The following is a 19,396-nucleotide window of genomic DNA, read 5'->3' on the forward strand; positions in this document are numbered from 1 at the left end:
TTGAAAATCTGCATCATTGTATTCCAAGTTTCCTGCACTTCTGTCGCCCCCACCGCACCAGGGACACGGGGTGCACATCATGATACAAAACAGCAGTGACCAATTTTCACCCTTTCAACAGGAAGATGGACTGATTACAAGATTAAAGACACTTGTAATACTAATTACAGGACACACTAAAGTTTAACATGTCTCCATGCTTCAATTATTTTTTCATCTTTTTCTAGTGGTACCAACTACTTTGCCTAGATTATTTTGAGTAGTTGGGTTTTAATGTCGGATAATTTTCATTCGTCAATGTTCAGTAAATTATCGTTTATCATTACTTTAGTCAGTTTCAAGTTATCTAGCTGGTTATTGTGGGGTTTTCTTTCTTTAAGAGAATGATACAGTACCAACAAACTTGGCCACGTCTTCTTGTGCGTTGGGCGGAGAAACAAGATCCCTCGCATTCTAGATTAAGGTTAAGTGTCCATTTGAACAAGTTTAGTTTCTTTTTCCCACTTTGCCCGCCCCCACTGTTTTTTCATTCCTCTCTTGCTGTTTTTCTGTCTGGCCTAATTACAGAAAGCCATTAATTGGAGTCAGGCCTGACGAAAACTCTCCCAGGCTCACAGTGGGAGGGAAGCATGTATAACTACTCACAATTTAGCACGGCCTCCTACATATCCTAAACTCCATCACTTTGAAGGGCAACAGCATTTTAGAGGTCTGTTTGCATCTCGTAGGAATTTTGAACCGGTGACAAATTGTGAAGGTGAACTACAGACCTGGAGAGAATCTGATATCTGAGATGATATCCTTGCGGTGGTGGAAGGACACCAGGTCCTCCAGGGTGTCTGCGTTCACGATGATGAAACTGCCATCATTCAGGCCCACAGCCAGGGCCTTGCCATCAGGGGAGAAGCAGCAGCACCGGCCGCCTGTGGAGGACAAGGTTGAACCAGCGTTCTTCCTGCCAGAAAACTGACCTGTCCATTTTTTGTTACAAAGCTGTCTCACCTTTCCTGAGTTTGCGTACAGCCAGCATGCAGTGGCTGGGGGAGAGGTCCCATATACGCAACGTTTTGTCATCGCTGACAGTGGCACAGAGGGGGAGATGGGGATGAGTGGCCAGGCCCCACACTTCACCCTCCATGTGACCCTGCAGACACACGCAAGGGCATAAATAATTAAATGTAGTTTCTGAATTCAATCTAAGCAATAATGTATAGAAACAGCAGTGGTAATCAGTAACAAACATTTTTCCACAATGTATTTTCATGATTTCCACTATTTATGCATTACAGTGTTCCTTAAATCTATCTTTTTATTTGTCTTTAATAGTTACCCAGATAGCCTGTTAGCTCCACTGTGGATCAAATATTCCTGAGAAACCTTTAGATCTTGTTTGACAAACTATTTCCATCCATCAAAATGTGCAACTAAAGGGCAATCAATAGCATTTGTTCTCTTTGGGCACCATCAAGGGAGGCCGGGAGAAACTGCAATCCACTTAACTAAATTAACAATTTCCCCGCTGAGTGACAGTAATTCATCAGCACTTCTGCTGGTTCATCTATGAATCTGCACCTCTTACTTTGCATGCTTTAACTATAAGGTAAGCTCAGGAAGAAGCTTTGTAAAAGACCTAGCGCTGTCATCAGTATCCAGCCTTATAAAGTAAGAAAACAGGCTGAGCCTGATGCAATATTTTATAAGATGTAGAACATGGTTTCTTCCTCCCACCTGGACCAATAGAGTGATGGGGCCACTCTTGTCCACCTCCAGGATCTCACCGTTCTTGGTCCCCACCAGAATGTGGCCATGGCCCAGAGATATGGCACGTATGGAGGGATTATCCTCCAGTAGCAGCCCTGCAGAGTTGATCAATCACAGAATGAAGGCTGAGGCCTCAGATCACAACACAATGCAATCTTATTTCTTATTTCTTATTCTATAAATTGATTAGCATTAGAGGGTTGTATTGTGTAAACAGAGGATACAAATGATTAAAGGACAATGGAGGACAACTGAGAACAGGACAGGCTTTCACCTTTGGAGCCTGGAGCTAGGACTGCTCTCTTGATGGCATAAGTCTTGAGGCATCTTTCAAAAGTATCATCCCACAGAGCTACTATACCATCCTTTCCACCAGTTACAAATCCCTGCAGGGCAAAAAAAAGTGGCTTGTGAGGTTAAATAAATGTAACAAATACCCTGCTTACTCTTGCAGGAATATTATTAACCTAGTCCAGTCTGATATACACGCTAACACAAAGAAACTGATCAAAAGCTGCCTTTAAAGTGAAAAAAGTTGATGTAGACTGGTTTTAAAATAAAAACACATTCCCCCCTAGTCTATAACATACCTTTTCTAGAGCATGCATACTGAAAACAGGGCCGTCATGAGCTTTGACAGTCTTCATCAGGAACATGTCCCTCCAGATGCAAATGTCCCCCGTGCATGTGCCTGAAAACACCATCTCCTCCGACCAGCCGTACCCAGCACACATCATCGTCTCAGTCTTCCCCATGTTCCCTTTGCGCCCAATTAGACCACCACCTGAAAGAAAAGCAGACAGTGAACTCGTGGTGGGATGTGTTACGAGGAAGACAGATTCCTGCTTGTTAGCGCCAAACAAGTCAGTCAATATAAAAACACTGGTCTCACCGGCTTTGTGCCAAAACTTCATATGTTTCACACCAGCGGTGATGAGCTTGTCGGGAAGGTAGGGATTTATTTTCACAATAAATATCTTGTCCTTGCTTCCCCTGAAAAAGTTGCAAATAACAAAATGTGCGCAAAAATCATTATATTAGTACATTTTTAAAAAAGGTTTAGCAACACATATTTTGTCTATTGCTATTTCTGAAGATTGACAGAAACAAACTTTCATTTTAGAGCTTTTTAAAACCACTTTACAGACAAGTAATTTAGTAACTACTATTTTTTTAATTTTTTTTTCTAACTTTACTAATTTAGTCAGAATAAGTGTATAAAGAGTATAGCCGTTTTGTGTTTGTAAGCAACCATTCAAGGGAAGAGTAAATGGATTAGGTGTCACTGTTAATTATTTTACCAATTGATTATGTGGAAACACATGTAGGAGTTTGTACTGAATGTTCCACCAGAGCGATTTGATCAGTGATATTGACATGCAATTTGCTTTCCAAACTTGCTCAATACAAACATTTTATCTTAAAATTATTATATCTGTGTTCTAGAATCAATTCTCAAAATAATAATAAAAAAACAGTTTATCATGCTGTAGGTGTCTCATAGTAACATAACTGTGTCTCTTTCCATTTTGGCCCTTTGTTTCTATTTCTCGCCCTCTTGCTGGATTGCCACCCTCATCATTCTCATACCTCTTCCTCTTCAGATCGTTAAAAGCAAAGCACCGGTACCATACAAGCCGACTCTATCATGCCTCCCCCCCTCTTCCCACCTCCCAGTAATGTGCAACAGGGTCTGCAAAGGAGATTAGCGCTGCTCCAAGCTGTCCCTGAGCTGCAGCGAGAGCCTGGTGCACAACGCGCAGGAGAGCTCCTTGAAATGCAGCCAGGGGGGATTTCAATCGAATAGATACGCACCAAGCACCAAAGCAAAAGCCAAATATTTTCACGTTTTCCCATTAATTATTCTTGGTTCCTCTGGTTTTTGCTTCCTCATGCGTATATATATTTTTTTGTATGAAAACAGAGCATTTTGCATTGACACTTTTAAAGAAATTCACAATTCCCATCTTTCTAAACTAATCCAGATGCATTGAATGTGCGAGCTTGGTGCTGTTTGCCTGTTTTATTTAAATCCGGAATCCACAGTCGCCTTTTGCGTAAATGTGCAGATTAATATCAAACGCTTCTTAGTCCATTTGTTTCAGTGGTCAGCTTGTAAAATATGTGACAATCGTTTAAACTTCCAATAGCATGATCATCTTTTACAACTTATTTGCGAAAAAGAACACAACTTGGCTGCTATGTTTCCCTGCAAAAGTAACATCCGGATGATCAAGAAGCCCAGACTCACCAAGCTAAGCTTGTGATCGATAAATAAAATCTATTCTCTATTCTTTTATCTCTTTCATGCCTAAAGCTGAGCCTTTGGAACAAACTCCTACACAGGCAGAGTTTAGTGTTGTAGAGGAGCAGCCTAGAAATCTTGAAGGTAATTCTTGTTTTCTTTTAACTGCCCAATCAAACAAGCTTTCCCAACAAAGTGGCTTCAGTTTTTATCCCTCATGTATAATTGTTTAAATTAGTATGACTCAAACATGTTTTAGAAATAATAGGAAGTTTATTTTTTCGTTTTTTGTCTTCCAATCCTTCCGGATGTGGGGGTGGCAGCTGCTGTGTGCTAAACAAGCTGATCTGCAGCCGTGTCAACACTGTAATATAACAGGAGTATACTCACCGCATGGCAGAGAGCTTCTCCCCCTTCCTCCAGTCCCACAGCACAATGGTGTGATTGTCGTCCAGGCCTACCGAAGCCAGCCGCTTGCCGTCCGCTGTGGAGGAAAAAACATATTCAGCACAGCAAAGAGAAAAGCCTATTCTCGCGTTGGCTTCGGTTAAGCTGAGCCCTGTTAGCAACATGAAAGCATCCCGGCTGATGTGATCTCCAGCAGGTGATTCACTGACACACAGATCCCTGTCATGCCTCTGGCAGGGGCCAATTAAAGATAGTGAGATGAATAGATCACCCTTGATGTTGTCAGACCAGCATGACTACTAGACAGCAGGATATGGATTTTTCAGCATTGCTTCTAAATTGGTTGTCCTTTGAATTCACCTGTTATTTCTTCTGACTAATTAAAGCAGGATGCATGAATATAAGCTTTGCCTGGATGGGTTTACAAATTGCATTTACCAGAGAAGTCGAGAGTGCATACTCCAAGCTGGTGAAAACCTTTCAACACGGACATGGCTTTTAACGTTTCTGTATCCCATATATGGACTGAGGAATCTCTGCCAACCTAGACAGAAAAGAATGCACATGGTCTACAAAACAAATCTATTTTACAAATGACAAACAGACAAGCATCCCAGACACCGGTTCGGTTCTTCAAACACCATAAATCTTGAATCTTGGCAGCTACCTGCCCTGTTGCTACAAAGTCCTTCAGGGGGTGGATAGCCAGACAGAGGATGTCGTCATCATGGCCCATGTAGAAACGCTGAGTATTCTGCTGTCTGTTGTAGACCACTCCCACCGCAGCTACGTGGTAGACAATCTCCCCTGTCTGGGTGTAGAACAGGTTACTTCTGCAATCATAGCCCCTATAGCTGCAGATAAAATAAGAGATAAAAGGCATTTTGCCCACTTTAAATATATCTCACAAAACCAGCAAGGTGCAGAATTTGCAAACTTCCTTTTCACCCTACCCATGGATGAAGTGCAGCTTAATCCCACTCCCTGGTGCATGTTCTTTTTTCTTCATGGCCGTTGCTCGATGTTTCCCTTTGCACTGCTCTTTGAGCTGAGGTAGATCTTCCTTATAAACCTGGATGCAGGTGGAAACATATTCATATAATTCAGTAAAAAAAACATGCAATTTCTCAGGTGTTTTATTTAAAGAGAGAACTTGTTTGATCATTTCTCACCTGTCGTCGGTACGTGAGCTGTGTCTCCTGTTCAATTTCTGAGTCCATCTCAGGCACGTCTGACTGATCTGAGTCTGATTCTTCACTGTTTGAGTCAGCTAACGTCTCTGCAGGAGGAAAACTTAGTTACTAAATCGCTCACTCCTAAAATCCGAGTGCTTTTAAATCAGAAAAATAACCCTTTGTAAACATGTTTAAAAGGAAAAAATAAACATACTTAAACTACTTTCTGCTGGGACGTGGGTTGATCTTGTAATAATGTTATGGCAGCTCCTATTTATTGAGCCATCACGCTTCACGGCGATCATACTGAAGACTAACTGTTTCAAAATGCTGATGCAGCACATTAAAGTGGTGCCAAGAGGCAAAAGCAGAGCTGGCAACCTCGGGCGACTACTCCCAAGATCCATTAGGAAAATTAAAAGGAAAGACAGTCAGTACGTGGTGTAATTTCACAGAGCACTACTTCACTCTGTCTCTTGTAAAAATATGACTTGGGAACGACAATGCAATTATACTTTCCAAGCTCCATTCAGTTTTATTGGATTGGTCTTAATTAACGTGATGGCCATTCCTTCACACAGCTTTAGAAAGAAAAAAGAAAAACGCAAGGGATGGGGAACTCTAGTAAGTGATATACTGCTTGGTAGATTCCCACAAAAAATAACGAGGTCATTGAGAGCAGTATGGGCACTGTAACAAGAACCACAGTTACAAAAGCTCTTAAAGGTCATAAATAAACAGTAATAAGTTCTGATAGCACAACTTCTGTTGAAGAAACAGAAATAATCGAGAGCCCCATTCACACTACCAGTTCATTTTGAGCTGTATGAATTGTACAGATGCAAAAAAGTGCATTTCTCTCTGCTGCTGGCACAGCTCTGGTCCGACTTGTGAGACATATCGTGGGCTGTAAAAACAATGGACCAAGCTTTAAGTCACATGACTCATTGGTTTCTGAAGAGTGGTTTTGAAGCCTCTGTTTCTCCATACTGAGCGCAGCCACGTTGCTCGGAAAACTGACAGCAACAGGCCCACTGACTGTACTCAATCAAATTTAGCTGTGGCTACGAGCTCCTTCAGCTGATCTTGGCTGAAATAGCTGGAGAGCTTTCAGCAGACATTTACAGCACAATAGACCATTTCACATGTTGACTAGATGGCAATATCAAAATTACTGTTGTGTTTAGCTGACGCTGCATCAGTATAAACTGCTGATTGCTTCACTAAGCAGAGTAGCATGAGGATTACAGACGAAGAAGTGGTTGTGGCTAGCCATTGGCTGAGCCAACTGTCAATCAATCACATTAGAAATAAATGTATTGCTTTATATCAATTCTCCTGTCGAGGTACCAAAAAATAAACGCACCTCATATCATGGGAGTGAAATCAAACGACTGAGACCAAAACAGTTTTCTGAACGAGGCTGTAAAGATGTTTATATCTGCTAAAAGCTGGACATTTTAGCATGTAGGTCAATGGAGATTAACACACTTTTGCAGCTTTATCGGCCAGTCGAGGAACTGCAACTAATCTTAGCTCGATCAAGTTCGATAGCCAGTGCTTGATAGTAACAGAGGTGTACTAGCCCCTGAAGACACACCTTTTCCATCTTTATCTTGTCTCCTAACTGTCTAACAGAACTAACATACTCTAACCCAGGGGTGTCAAACTCATTTTGCTTGGCGGGCCGGATTTTACCAATTTTTTTCTCGCGGGCCGCACGCTCAAAATAACAAAAACGGTGCAATTTTTTTTTTTTCTAATTCTTTTTTTTTTTTACTATTGTTATCTAATCCAATATCAGTTTAGTTCATTTTAAAGGAAATATGCACTTTGTTTATACTCTAATTATGTAAAATATATTTCTTCAGGATCTTTTCTTGAAATTTCTCATTTTTTTTTCAAATTATGTAAGATACTTTTAATATCATTTTACAAAGATAAACAGAAACAAGTATGTTTTTTTTTATATTTCGCTTTTTTATAGGAATTTTAATTAAAAGCACAAATCTTTCTTATTACATCCGAGAGTGTTTCTTTGTGATTTAGAGATTTTTCCAGTATAATTAAGTGTATTTCATTTTAAAAAATTGGCACGGATATTTACGCCAGTGTGCCGAAAAAGTCAGCACTTCTCTTTTAACTGTTTTACTTTGTCACTATCCTCGTATTCAAAACTGAAATTCTCTGAATAAATATCTTCTTTCATCTTTTTTAGCAGTGATATTTTTTCTGCGAAAATATATAATAGTAGTCAGTTAATAAAAATAAACGACCGTCTACAAAGAAATAAAATCAGCAAATGCATTCTAGAAAACTAAAAAAATGTCGAAAACTGCTCTATTTGTGGAATAACGATGGATTTGTAGAAGAAATATATTATCGGATATGCTGCGATTCATGGCAATTATTTATGCCTTCCTTTTTAGTAAATTAACATTTCGTTTTTTTGCATTGGAAACTTCTTGCGGGCCGCATAAAAACCTCTCTTGGGCCGCATGCGGCCCGCGGGCCGCACATTTGACACCCCTGCTCTAACCCCACGCCCCTTTGCATTTCTCTATTTAAGGCGATTCTTTAGCTGCACTTCTGATTGGGCCCACACTTTGTAATTGCTTTTTTTCTTTCAGAAATAACACTTTTGGCACACTGCGAGTCTCCCTCTACTTCTTGGCTTGTCAATACAGATAGGTGTATTGGCACAAAAATGGCTACAACACAGAGGATGAAGTCCATTACGGGGACAGTGACAGATGGTCCAATGGGCTGTCAGCCAGTGGTGTTGAGTGAAGTTGAGCGACTCACTCTGACGCATGAAACTGGCTGCTATGAGCAGAGCTGTAAAGACGCGGTTGAAAGAAGAGCGGATGTGCTGTATCTCTGTGGCATTTTGACCAAAGCATGTCAGAAACATTTCATTAAGACTTCAGAAAATTGTGTCAACTTATAAAAATGGCAAAAACATGGCTTTCTCTAAAATTCCCACTGGGGTTCTACTCTTCCAATAACCCAATTTGATCATTACTACTTGAAAGGAGCCTTTGATTTTGTGTCATTAACTTGAACCACTATCTAATTTGTACACAAGTCTGCACTACACTTTTCCTTCATTACAGTGAATATGGTGATAAAGATAGTAACTATTTGAACTTACCTTGTGGTGCTATGTGCAGAGCTTCTTTAGATTTTCTTTCAGGAACAAACTTCCACTGGAACACTGAATGATCTGCTCCGCCAATAGTTATGACCCACTGGTAGTCATGCGACCACCTGACGTTAGTTATGTGGGCCGAGTGACCCAAATACTTCTTAAATTTTGCGCCTGATATCAAGAGAAAATGCACCAGTTTAACATTGGATAACAGTTTCAAAACATCAGTGTTTATCTCTCTTTACAATACTGAATATGAAAGCGTTCTTTACCCTTTTTTATGCACGGATAACGGAAGAGTTTAACTAATCCATAGTCGTCAGCTGTTACTAAGACTTGATTGTTGAAGTTGCCGTCAACAGAGTTGATGTCATTGATGTCAGAGTACTTGGGCCATATTCCATTGACCTCAGGTCCCAACACACATGTCCATGAAGCCCACTGCACCAGCTTCAGCTCTTCTCTGTTGGTCACCTCCTTCCCACCTCAACAAAAGACAGAAAGTTTACCTCAAAAAGCAAATCTTAATATCACATCAATGAAACACAAAGAGTATATAAAACAGAGCGGTTGATGGCCCCGCATTTACTTGGCATCCTGTAGAATAGTCTCCGCCCGCTGCCGTCGTTGGTCTGAAGATATTTGCTGTCCGTGGACCAGTCCATGTGTGTGATGAAGCTGTTGGAGCCGATGCACTCGCCCACTTTCTTGTACCTCTGCACCACACCGTAGATGTCCACTGAGTTATCATTAGACCCAACAGCCAAGTGGCCCCCATCGGGGGAGTATTTAAGCTCGTGGATGGCCTCCTTCCTGTCCTTGACGTGAACCACCTCCGTCATATCTCTGAGAGAGGCAGAGATATGAATGAGGAGCTTAAGCGGTTGCCAAATAACGGGGCACTTCATTTCCCTGGGTAATCACTTTGGATAGAAATTTACCATTCGCTTGCTGAATTGAATAACCCACCTCACTCTTAGAACGGTGAATGAACCATCCTTCATTCCCAGAGCCAAGTGGATGCCATCAGTGCTCACAGCTGCACAGCGGATTGGCTCCTCCATGTTGCAGCGAGCAATAAGTGCATGATCTATAAGGCTCCATATCCTTCAGACAAAGTAAAGCACGGTTTTTAGTTATGTTTTTAAACCTTAGTTTCATCTAGTTCAGGGGTCGGCAACCCAAAATGTTGAAAGAGCCGTATTGGACCAAAAACACAAAAAACACATATGTCTGGAGCCGCAAAAAATGAAAATCTTGTATCAGCCTTGGAATGAAGGCAACACATGCTGCATGTATCTATATTAGTTAGAACTGAAGATTTATTTTTTCATTATGCACTTCGAGAAAAAAGTCGAAATGTTGAGAAAAAAGTCGAAATGTTGAGAAAAAAGTCGAAATTTCAAGATTAATGTTGAAGTACAATTTCGAGAAAAAAGTCGAAATTTCGAGAAAAAAGTCAAAATGTCAAGATTAATGTTGAAGTACAATCTTGAGAAAAAAGTCGAAATGAGAAAAAAGTCGAAATGTTGAGAAAAAGTTGAAATGTCAAGAAAAAAGTCGAAATGTCAAGAAAAAAGTCGAAATGTCAGGAAAATATTCAAAATTTCGTGAAAAAAGTAAAAATGTCGAGATTAAAAAAGAAAGGAAGAAGGAAGAAAAAAAGAAGAAAAAAGAAAAAAAGGAAAAAAAAGGTCAAACATTTTTGAAAAAGCTCCAGGAGCCACTAGGGCGGCGCTAAAGAGCCACATGCGGCTCTAGAGCCGCGGGTTGCCGACCCCTGTTCTAGTTAAATGGAAAAACCTGAATACATGCATTAATAGTAATACATGGCCCTAATCTTCACCTGACTGAGCGGTCATCACTTCCCGTCATGGCCAGGGGCTTGGTGGGGTGCACAGCGAGTGCCCACAGCTCACCCTCGCAGTGACCTTGCATGATAAGGAAGGGCTTGTTGCGATCGTGGACCACCACTTCAAAAATTTCACTGTCCTGTGTGCCCACTAGGATGTGATCTCCTCTCCAGCACACGCTGCGCACAGACAGGCCTACCCAAAACATAGACACACACTATACATCAGGCAAAATCTAAAAAAAAAAATAAAAAAAATAAAAAAGCGTGCAAACATAAACAGACGTGGACATTTGCTTGTTTGTACAATCATTATAAGAGACACAGGAGGGATAAAATAGACAGAAAGTGATAATAGCCAATTTACAGGCTGGGACGGAGATTTGTAACAGAAAGACAGCACACGTTTCCAAGATAATCTGCAACTAAATCTGAGTACTATAGCCATAGTAGATGAGGGATGCATGTGCTGTGTGCAGTACATACAGTGCTGTGCAAAGGTTTCAGCCAGTTTGGATGTTTGGATTCTTAGACATCATGCAGTACATAAGACAACATTAAAAGAACCTCAAACATACAGCCAGGACCATCTTGAGCCACAACAGAAACATAGACTACTCCGACAGGTTTATGATCCCAACATCACCCAACAGACTAAATCCACAGAAAAACTGTGGTAAGAGCCTGGAACAGCCCAACTTGCCAAATAGCTTGTAAAACTGTGCACAGTTACAGACACAGTTGGGAGGTAGGTTGTTTTTCCACAAAGCATTGTTTTGATGCTTAGCTAATGACATAAGGCATGTCAATTTTACATTTACTGCTTCACCTTTTGCACAAGACTGTGATAGAGTATCTCTATATATAGAGCGAAAACTCCAAAAGAGCCTGAACTTACTAACAACAAGAGGAAGAGCAGAACAATATGGGAACTGCTACAAACAGACTGACATGATTGTTGACTCCGCCCTAAATGACATTACCCACCTCGGCTATTTTCACCTCTAGCTACTGTTAGGTCCGAGATTACAAGTAAAGGAGATGGAAGAAAGAGAAGGAAGAGAGAGAATGTTAGTGAGAAAGATCTGTTGCTTTTCTCCCGCCAGCGAATGTTCTGCGGCTTTCTACAACGATTCAGAAGAATACAATTTGTCTTGCAGCTTTTCTGAGCTCTCATAAAAGAAAAACAAAAAAATCAAAGGAGGGCAGTTTGACATCACCTTTATATCCTTGGTCTGTTTCCCTGAGATCAATGACGGTAATGGGTTTGAAGTTGAGATCCCACAGCCGGACACAGCCGTCCCGCCCCCCGGTAGCGAAGCCTTCTTCACAGGCATTCATGCTGAAAATCCCTGACTGGAGGAAACGGCAGGCTGTCAGTGAACAGTAAATGAGCAAGGACAGAACCAGTCCTGGCTACGACCCCGTACAGCGCCGCTCCCCAGACAGTCATTTGTTAAACAAGGCTTTAACATTTACAAACCTGCTACTGAGGCTTCAATACCAGACCAAATGGAGGAATTAGAAGCATCATATTTGTTTCTTCTTTATCTTTAATGTCTTATAGGTCCAGGATGCACAAGGAGGCCCCTCGTTGAAGCCCCAGTTAGAATTAATATGTACTGTAGTTATTATCCCCTCCCCCGCTCGCCTACCCCCACATCCAGCTGTTGATCCCATAGATATCATTTAATCCTGCGGAGCAAAAGGCTGATCCTTCTCTATCGAGCAGAATCAGATGAAGCAAACATGCGTGGCTTCAAGCCTCATTAAGTTTACTAGATGCTTCTTATTGTGATCCGACATAAATGTGACAGCAGGTGGGTAAGCAAATGAAGCCTGAGCACAAAGAAGGAAAAAAAAAGCACATAGCTCATCACATAAACATACCCCATGAGCTCCTTGAATTGTCCTCAGCAGGTTGATCCCTTTCCAAACATAGATGTCGCCATTCAAGGCACCTGAATATGTGATTTCGTCCTTGGCGCAGGCAAGGCAGAGGATGGTTTGGAGATCCCCCGTTTTGCCAAAAATACCACGTTTAGGTGTTAGAGCATTACCGCATAAGCTCCAGAACTGTAACACAAACAGTGAAAAAGTGTCGTGGCTAATAATCCCTTGTGTAATCCTGTCCCGGAAAAAAAAAAAATGCAAATTGACAGTTTCACAGTATTTGGAAACAATATTAATTAGGACACACTGGGTTTTGAAAACGGTGCAAACTTCAATTAAAAAACAACCCACAAGGACCTTGAAAGGAAGCAAAGCAAGATGATTTCATGTATGTAATAGTGGGAGTTCTTGCTGCAGGGGGGTCATTTCTGCAACTACCTGATCAGCATGCACAGACACACACACGCACAGAAACACTCATTATTTATGAACAAGGTCATCGGGATGCACGTACACAGCTTCGTCTGAAGGCTAAATCTATCTAATGCATGACGAAAGAAAGAAGCAGAGACACTCTGTCTGCATGGAGATGAGACCACAGGAAAAACGCTCAGAGAAGGCGTCTCGAATGCTGAAATACAGCCAACCGCACACATGAGACGCCCTCATCCCTGACAAGAACCAGGGAAATGACTGCTATGACACTCCTTTTTCTGTGTGCTTAAAAGAAGGGCTTGCTGAAATTTTGTTCATCTCAAAGATGAAACCTTTGGTTCAACATAGGGCTGTTCGATTTTGCCCAAAAATAAAATCTCGATTTTTTTCTCTCAAAATCCGATTTTCGATTACGATTACAATTATTTTGTGAGTTGACAAAAGGCAAAGAAATGATTTCAAATATGCTGTTTTTTTATTGAACATTTGCCCCTTTGGGCTTTAAGTGCAAACTTTGCTCTTATTAAACCAAAAATGAATGAATAAAGTGCAAAACTCTGTAAAATAAGTTGAAAAAAAGTTTTAAAAAATATAATAAAATATAAAGTTTTATCTCTGAAAAACAAAAATCAGTCCAATTAAATAAAACAAGACATTTTCTAATTAAAGTGAAAAAGTGAAAAATCGATTTTACGATTTTCACGTTTTAACATCGTTCTAATTACATAATCGCGATTACGATTTAAAATCGATTAATGGAACAGCCCTAGTTCAACATATAAGTTAAATGTATTTTATTGGGGACAGAGGAGCTGTTAAGCAGTGACTTGAAAGCACAAACAAGATGAACAAATGAGCGCCTTAAAAGCAGCAGCCTGTCACATCCTCTCTAACACCTATCACTTTGACCGATGCAGGTTCTGTGCGCTGACGTGATGGATCGATTATCAGAGACGGGCATCACAGGCTAAGATACAGCCCTGCCAGCAAACATTGAAAGGCTTCTACGCTCCTTAACACGACAGGATTTATCTAATCTGCAGCTTCTCAGTGAAATTTGAGTGAATATTTAGAGGTTGTGGGTAAAGGATGGGGTGGTGCTGAAGGTCGAGTTACTGAGCTCGTAGGAGAGCGTGAGCTATCAGGGAAGGTGTGCATGCATGTAGAAGTGTGTCAAGCGATGGTTTGGTGCCGGGGGGGGGTTTGTGGCACAGCGTCTTGTGAAAGTGGTGTTGTATGCAGCGTGACAGCACGTCCTTCTCTGCCCACAGTTGATAAGGCAGAAAGACACGGACAATGACTAACTGTTTCACTGCTGAAGTTTTGAGAGAAGACGGGAGGATGTAGAGGTTTATGATTAGGTTAGGAGCAGCAGCGCGGGGATGGAGCGAGACTTCAACATCCTCCAGAGATTCTCTGCCACAGTGGCCGTAACACAGGGTTAGTAGTGATTAGCTCAATTTCCTCAAACATCATTCCTGGAAATACTTTTAGACGATCTGTGCTGTATTTTCACCTATTTGGTAGCTTCGCTTTAAACCTCTGAGGGAAAAGTAGCTTTTGACAAAATCAAATTTCCTCCAGGTTGTTTCAGTTTTACAGAAGCAGACAGCAGACACAGGTGGGCCTTGTCTGGTCTGATTTTGGCACCTCTGCCTAACGTTATGGAGTTATTAAATTTGATGAGCTGGGCTTAACTCAGGTGGTAAAATTGGTGGTAAAATTTCCCTCTGAATTTTATAATGGTACCATAATGTTTCACAGAGCATTTTGTTAATGCCACTTCAGATTTCTCAATAAATACAACGTAAATCAATTTAGTTTGACGACATAAGGAAGATGACATCAGCTACAGTGCAAAAGAGCTCTTTTGGCTAGGTAGCTCTGCTTATAGCAGCCGGTTTTTAGGGGGCAGAGTCAATCACTCGACTCCTCTTCTTCCCTCTCGTCTGTGTAATACGCGTCTTTTAAAGAAACGGTTACAGTTTTGTGTTACCGACTTCTGGAGAAGAGAAAATGCAACATGATGTGAAACTGAATGGAGATAAGGATGGAAATGCTGGATAATTCTGTTCTCATCTGGGCCTATGATGTCACTGGGCCGTACAAATGTAGACATCTCTTTGTATAATACTTAGTCAGACCCCCAAAAAGTGACAGGGTTGTGTTATATATGTGTTTTTGAGTTGGAAATCATGGTAAAAACTAGAGGTGGGTGCAATTCATCGATGTGTCGATGCCCGCGATGCGTCACGTGACGATTTGTAATCGATTATGTTCCAGTAAAAAAAAAAAAAAAAAAAAAAAAAAGTTTTAAGTTATCCTATCCAGATTCCAGACTGAATAAGCTGCGGAATCATTTCATTTTCAAGAATGCACATTTCTTATTATTCACTTGAAATATGGCAGATATGTTTACACTAAATAAATTTGATGGAAGTAAATATCTTGTTTACTTGAATTAATGAACTCATTAAATCCAGGGCTTGACCGTTTTCAGTGTTTTCCGCCAATAGAGGGCGCTCTCATGCAAGATCAGCTTTCCCTGGTCAAAGTTAAGGAAGTCAAAGAGCAAATGTTTACATAGTCATAAAATAAATTATTTTGTGTCTTTGAAAAATACATGTCAAATGTTCAAACAACCTTGTTATTTACTTAATGAGTGTTGTTAGAGGAACTGAGTTAATTGATTGGCTATTTATTTACAAATGTAGCCACAGATGAAGACAAAATCAATCTTGTATGGAAAAAAGCATTAAAAATCGAAGAATCGTGGCACCAATAATCGAATCTAATCGACAATCGCTATACTCGAAGAATCGAAGCTCCAATAATCGAAATCGAATCGAATCGTGAGGTACCCTTGTTTGCAGACCCCTAGTAAAAACCTAAGTATATGCTTTTAAAAAGTATAATACATCCCATTCAGCATTATACTATTTCTGAACAACTTGTAAATAATATAGTAAAGATGGTCAACAACAAGGGGGCCTGGAAGTAGGAGTTGTAATAATCAGTGCTGTATGTGTGCATACAGGGTGGAAGAATGAGAGCAAACTAAGAAATTAGCTGTCCTGAACAAACCAAAACACAGTTATGAGGGTCTGTGGGAGGAGGAAAGCGTCGTCGTCACAGAGGTTGTGTTTTCCCCTCAGCCCTCTAGTGAGTGGATTACTGGGGCTAAATCTCCTGCATGCTCTGAGTGCTATAATCGCTGAGCGAGCATAGGCTGGGGGAGCAGATGTCACATGGGCAGCAGGGTAAAGGCTGGGGAATTATGTGGGACAATTGCTGGATGGCATCAGACATCCAGAGAGGAGGAATGACAGAGAGAAGAAGAAGAAGAAGAAGAAGAAGAAGAAGGGTGAAACAACTGAAGGGAATTTCTATGTCATTGGGTCAAGCTGGGCTGAGATAAGGGAGTCGTATCAGAAGGATCTTATGCTACTGAGCCCACTCAATGCATCAACCACTTTTCAGTGTAGTGCAGTGTTTAGCATCATAGAGCCGGGGGGCACATTTCCTATGTGAGCGTGATTCATTCTTCTCCCAATGTTTTGGAAATAAGCCTCAAAACACAACAACATATCCCAAGGGAGGACTTGGTGAAAACACCCTGCATTAGGTCACCGAAAATGTATATGTGCTACTGTTGTGTGAAGAGAAGTGATAGAGATCAGGACAGAGAGGGAAGTGGGCCCAGTACAGTAGAGGCTTTCAAAGGCTGAATGAAAGGAAAAGACTGAAAGGGAGCGGTGATGGGGTTGGGATGAGTGGCAGTCAGTCCCCCGCGAGAAGGACATTTTTTGTTTTCCTTCCTGCAAATTTCTGCAAGTTTGAAAGGATAGACTCTGAGTCACTGCATGTCCTACTTTTAAGTGCCTAATAACCATGGACCACAGAAAAAAGTGAATTTGCATAGATCTATTTTAAGACTTTAATACTTTCGTGACGATAAAGCAGAGAAGGCAGAGAGGAAAGGGACATGCAGCCATGATATTCTTCTAATTTCCAAGAATCATAGTGTGACTTTCTGTTATTCTGCTAATAGCAAAGCAAAAGCTTAAGCAAAAGCTTGAAAATGACCATAAAATGGCTGTACCTTGATATGTTTGACACCACAGCTTACGAGCTTGCTTGGCTGATACAAATCCCATGATATGTCAAATATCTGTAAGAGAAAAATAAATACACCATTAAAGATTACAATTATTGGAACACTGTTTGCACTGACGGTGTTTTATTTCCTGACGGTATAGTTCATATCTTTGAAATTCCTTTTTTCATTAGCCATTCTCCCTCTCAGAGGGGATCTGGAAATCTCATATAGAGCAAATTGTTTACGTCCCCATCAGGCAGCCGCTCCTCTGCTGTGTCCAATATTAAAGCGGTCGATACTGAGCTTGTGACAGTGACGGGGAGGAAAGAAAATGTTTACCCTGTCCGTATGACCGGGAGCAGCTGCGAGAACCTTCCCTCTCCTCCAGTCCCACACGCAGATCGTGTTTTTTGAGTCTAAGCCAACGGACACCAAACACTGCAAGCAGAGCAAAGAAAAAGGCATCACAGATGGAACAGACACTCATCACTGTGAGCTTTGCCACCTCCGCTGTAGGACGGCAGGCCACAGCGAGAGAGCAAATAATGGCTGCAGTGCAGAAGAGAACAGTTGTCCAGCCCCTGGCACTTCCAGTGAGCGCATTTGCGTGCTTTTACAAGAGGAGTCACCTATAGCTGACTGATTGAGTAGGCAGCAGCAGCGGCAGTGGAGCAGAAGAGGACAGCAGCTCTTATGGAAATCCCTCTCTTCTCCACAGTTTGCTTCACTTCGTAAAAGATGTCATTTTCATGCATTACAGAATCATTGTTTGGATATGTATAAATATGTGTGATGAGATATTTTAATAGGTTTAAACTGTATTAAGACATTTCTGTAAGCGATGAACAGAGAAAAGAAGCCAAATTGAACCATGTGTACGATGGGTCAGTATCATAGCTATCAGGTGATTTTGCTTATATTTATCAAATCTGAAATTTCTACTTCAATGACAAAACCAGTATTTTTATTTATTTATTTATTTCGTTCGTTTCGTGCATGGTGGTCAATCTACACACCCATGACCGAAAAGGAGCAGGATGAAGACAAGTCTTATGTTACCTGCCCCTTATTAAATACCAAAACAAAAAGAAAGTCAATGTAACCAATATTTACAAAAATATACACTTAAATAGAACCAACCACAGATATTAATAATACTGCTTAATTCCCAGTCTATTCATGATCATATCACTTAAATATTTTATCTTTATACATTTTTTTGAACCTAAGTGAATTTGTGCATTCCTTTAAATCATTTTGTAGAGAGTTCCACAGTTTTACTCCCACAACCGATGTACACATCTGCTTAAGAGTGGTCCTTGCATGCTGATGTTTTAAATTATATTTCCTTCTATGTTCTATATCTTCTGGATTTGAAAAAACAAACAACTGCTGTAGATTACTTGGTAATAATTTTCTTTTTGCCCTATGCATAACTAATAACGTCTGTAACTCAACTATTTCTTTAAATTTAATAAGTCCTGAATTAACAAATAATCTGTTGGTGTGTTCTCTGTAATCTGCTTTATGAATGATCCTCACCGCTCTTTTCTGCTGGATAAACAATGGATGTACATTGCTAGTATATGTGTTGCCCCAGACTTCCACACAGTAATTGAAATAAGGTAAAATCAGTGACCAATATAAAATTCGCAATGCCTTATAATCTAATACATATTTTGCTTTGTTCAGAACAAAAATACTCTTAGAAATCTTTTTTTTTACATATGATATATGAGCTTTCCATGTCAATTTGTCATCCAGTACAACACCCAAAAATCTAAGTTCACTTACTCTTTCGATATTTAGTTATTATAAGTCATGAGATCTGGTTAAAAAAAGAAATGAAATGAGGTAGAGCCTACAATGTTTATCACTCACAGAGCTGGATTCAAATCATCATTTCTTTCCCAAACATGACTTGTCCCCTCAGGTTTAAGCACCACAGCTGGCCAGAAAACCTACAACATTCAGGATTGATCTATACTTTCCTAGGAAGGGCAATTTTCAGCCAGATGAAACTTCATGCTGGTCTTATTTTGTTCAGTGAGAAAGTGAACAAAAACCATGCTCCTTTGCTTAGGCTTGATGGCTCACAGGGGTAAACGACAGTTGCTCACTGATCACAAAACTTGAAATCGACATCATGGGCAGCTGTGCTTACAAACTGATGCAGCTGTGGGTATCAAAAAGAACGGATTAACTAACTTTAAGCTGGCACCAGCCTTTTAAAAGAACAAATTAAACAAACAGCAGCTCACTAGCCGGATCTGGATGAGGTGCTCATAGTGACAGGTGTATTAAAATGTATAAAAGAGCAGAGGCCTCACGTCATCAAAGGTTATCTGCTTTGAGTCAAGACACAATATTCCTTAAA

General features: G+C 40.6%; 1 protein-coding gene across 1 annotated transcript in view; it reads right to left on the minus strand.

Annotated features, from left to right (window-relative positions):
- The window catches only part of eml5 (EMAP like 5), a 44,891-nt gene that overhangs the window by 15,010 nt on the left and 10,485 nt on the right, over nt 1-19,396 (minus strand). The window contains exons 3-23 of the mRNA XM_061743032.1: nt 17,359-17,457; nt 17,023-17,091; nt 12,483-12,668; nt 11,813-11,948; nt 11,580-11,603; nt 10,587-10,788; nt 9,710-9,847; nt 9,330-9,586; nt 9,013-9,225; nt 8,744-8,911; nt 5,587-5,693; nt 5,368-5,486; nt 5,082-5,268; nt 4,853-4,958; nt 4,397-4,490; nt 2,654-2,754; nt 2,352-2,545; nt 2,036-2,147; nt 1,729-1,856; nt 1,003-1,144; nt 771-923 (exon numbers count right to left, since the gene is read on the minus strand). Coding sequence (XP_061599016.1) covers nt 771-923; nt 1,003-1,144; nt 1,729-1,856; nt 2,036-2,147; nt 2,352-2,545; nt 2,654-2,754; nt 4,397-4,490; nt 4,853-4,958; nt 5,082-5,268; nt 5,368-5,486; nt 5,587-5,693; nt 8,744-8,911; nt 9,013-9,225; nt 9,330-9,586; nt 9,710-9,847; nt 10,587-10,788; nt 11,580-11,603; nt 11,813-11,948; nt 12,483-12,668; nt 17,023-17,091; nt 17,359-17,457 — 2,935 coding nt within the window. The remainder of the gene's footprint in view (nt 1-770; nt 924-1,002; nt 1,145-1,728; nt 1,857-2,035; nt 2,148-2,351; nt 2,546-2,653; nt 2,755-4,396; nt 4,491-4,852; nt 4,959-5,081; nt 5,269-5,367; nt 5,487-5,586; nt 5,694-8,743; nt 8,912-9,012; nt 9,226-9,329; nt 9,587-9,709; nt 9,848-10,586; nt 10,789-11,579; nt 11,604-11,812; nt 11,949-12,482; nt 12,669-17,022; nt 17,092-17,358; nt 17,458-19,396) is intronic.

The sequence above is a fragment of the Cololabis saira genome, chromosome 16 (genome assembly GCF_033807715.1).
Source record: "Cololabis saira isolate AMF1-May2022 chromosome 16, fColSai1.1, whole genome shotgun sequence".
In the NCBI taxonomy this organism is placed as follows: domain Eukaryota; kingdom Metazoa; phylum Chordata; class Actinopteri; order Beloniformes; family Belonidae; genus Cololabis; species Cololabis saira.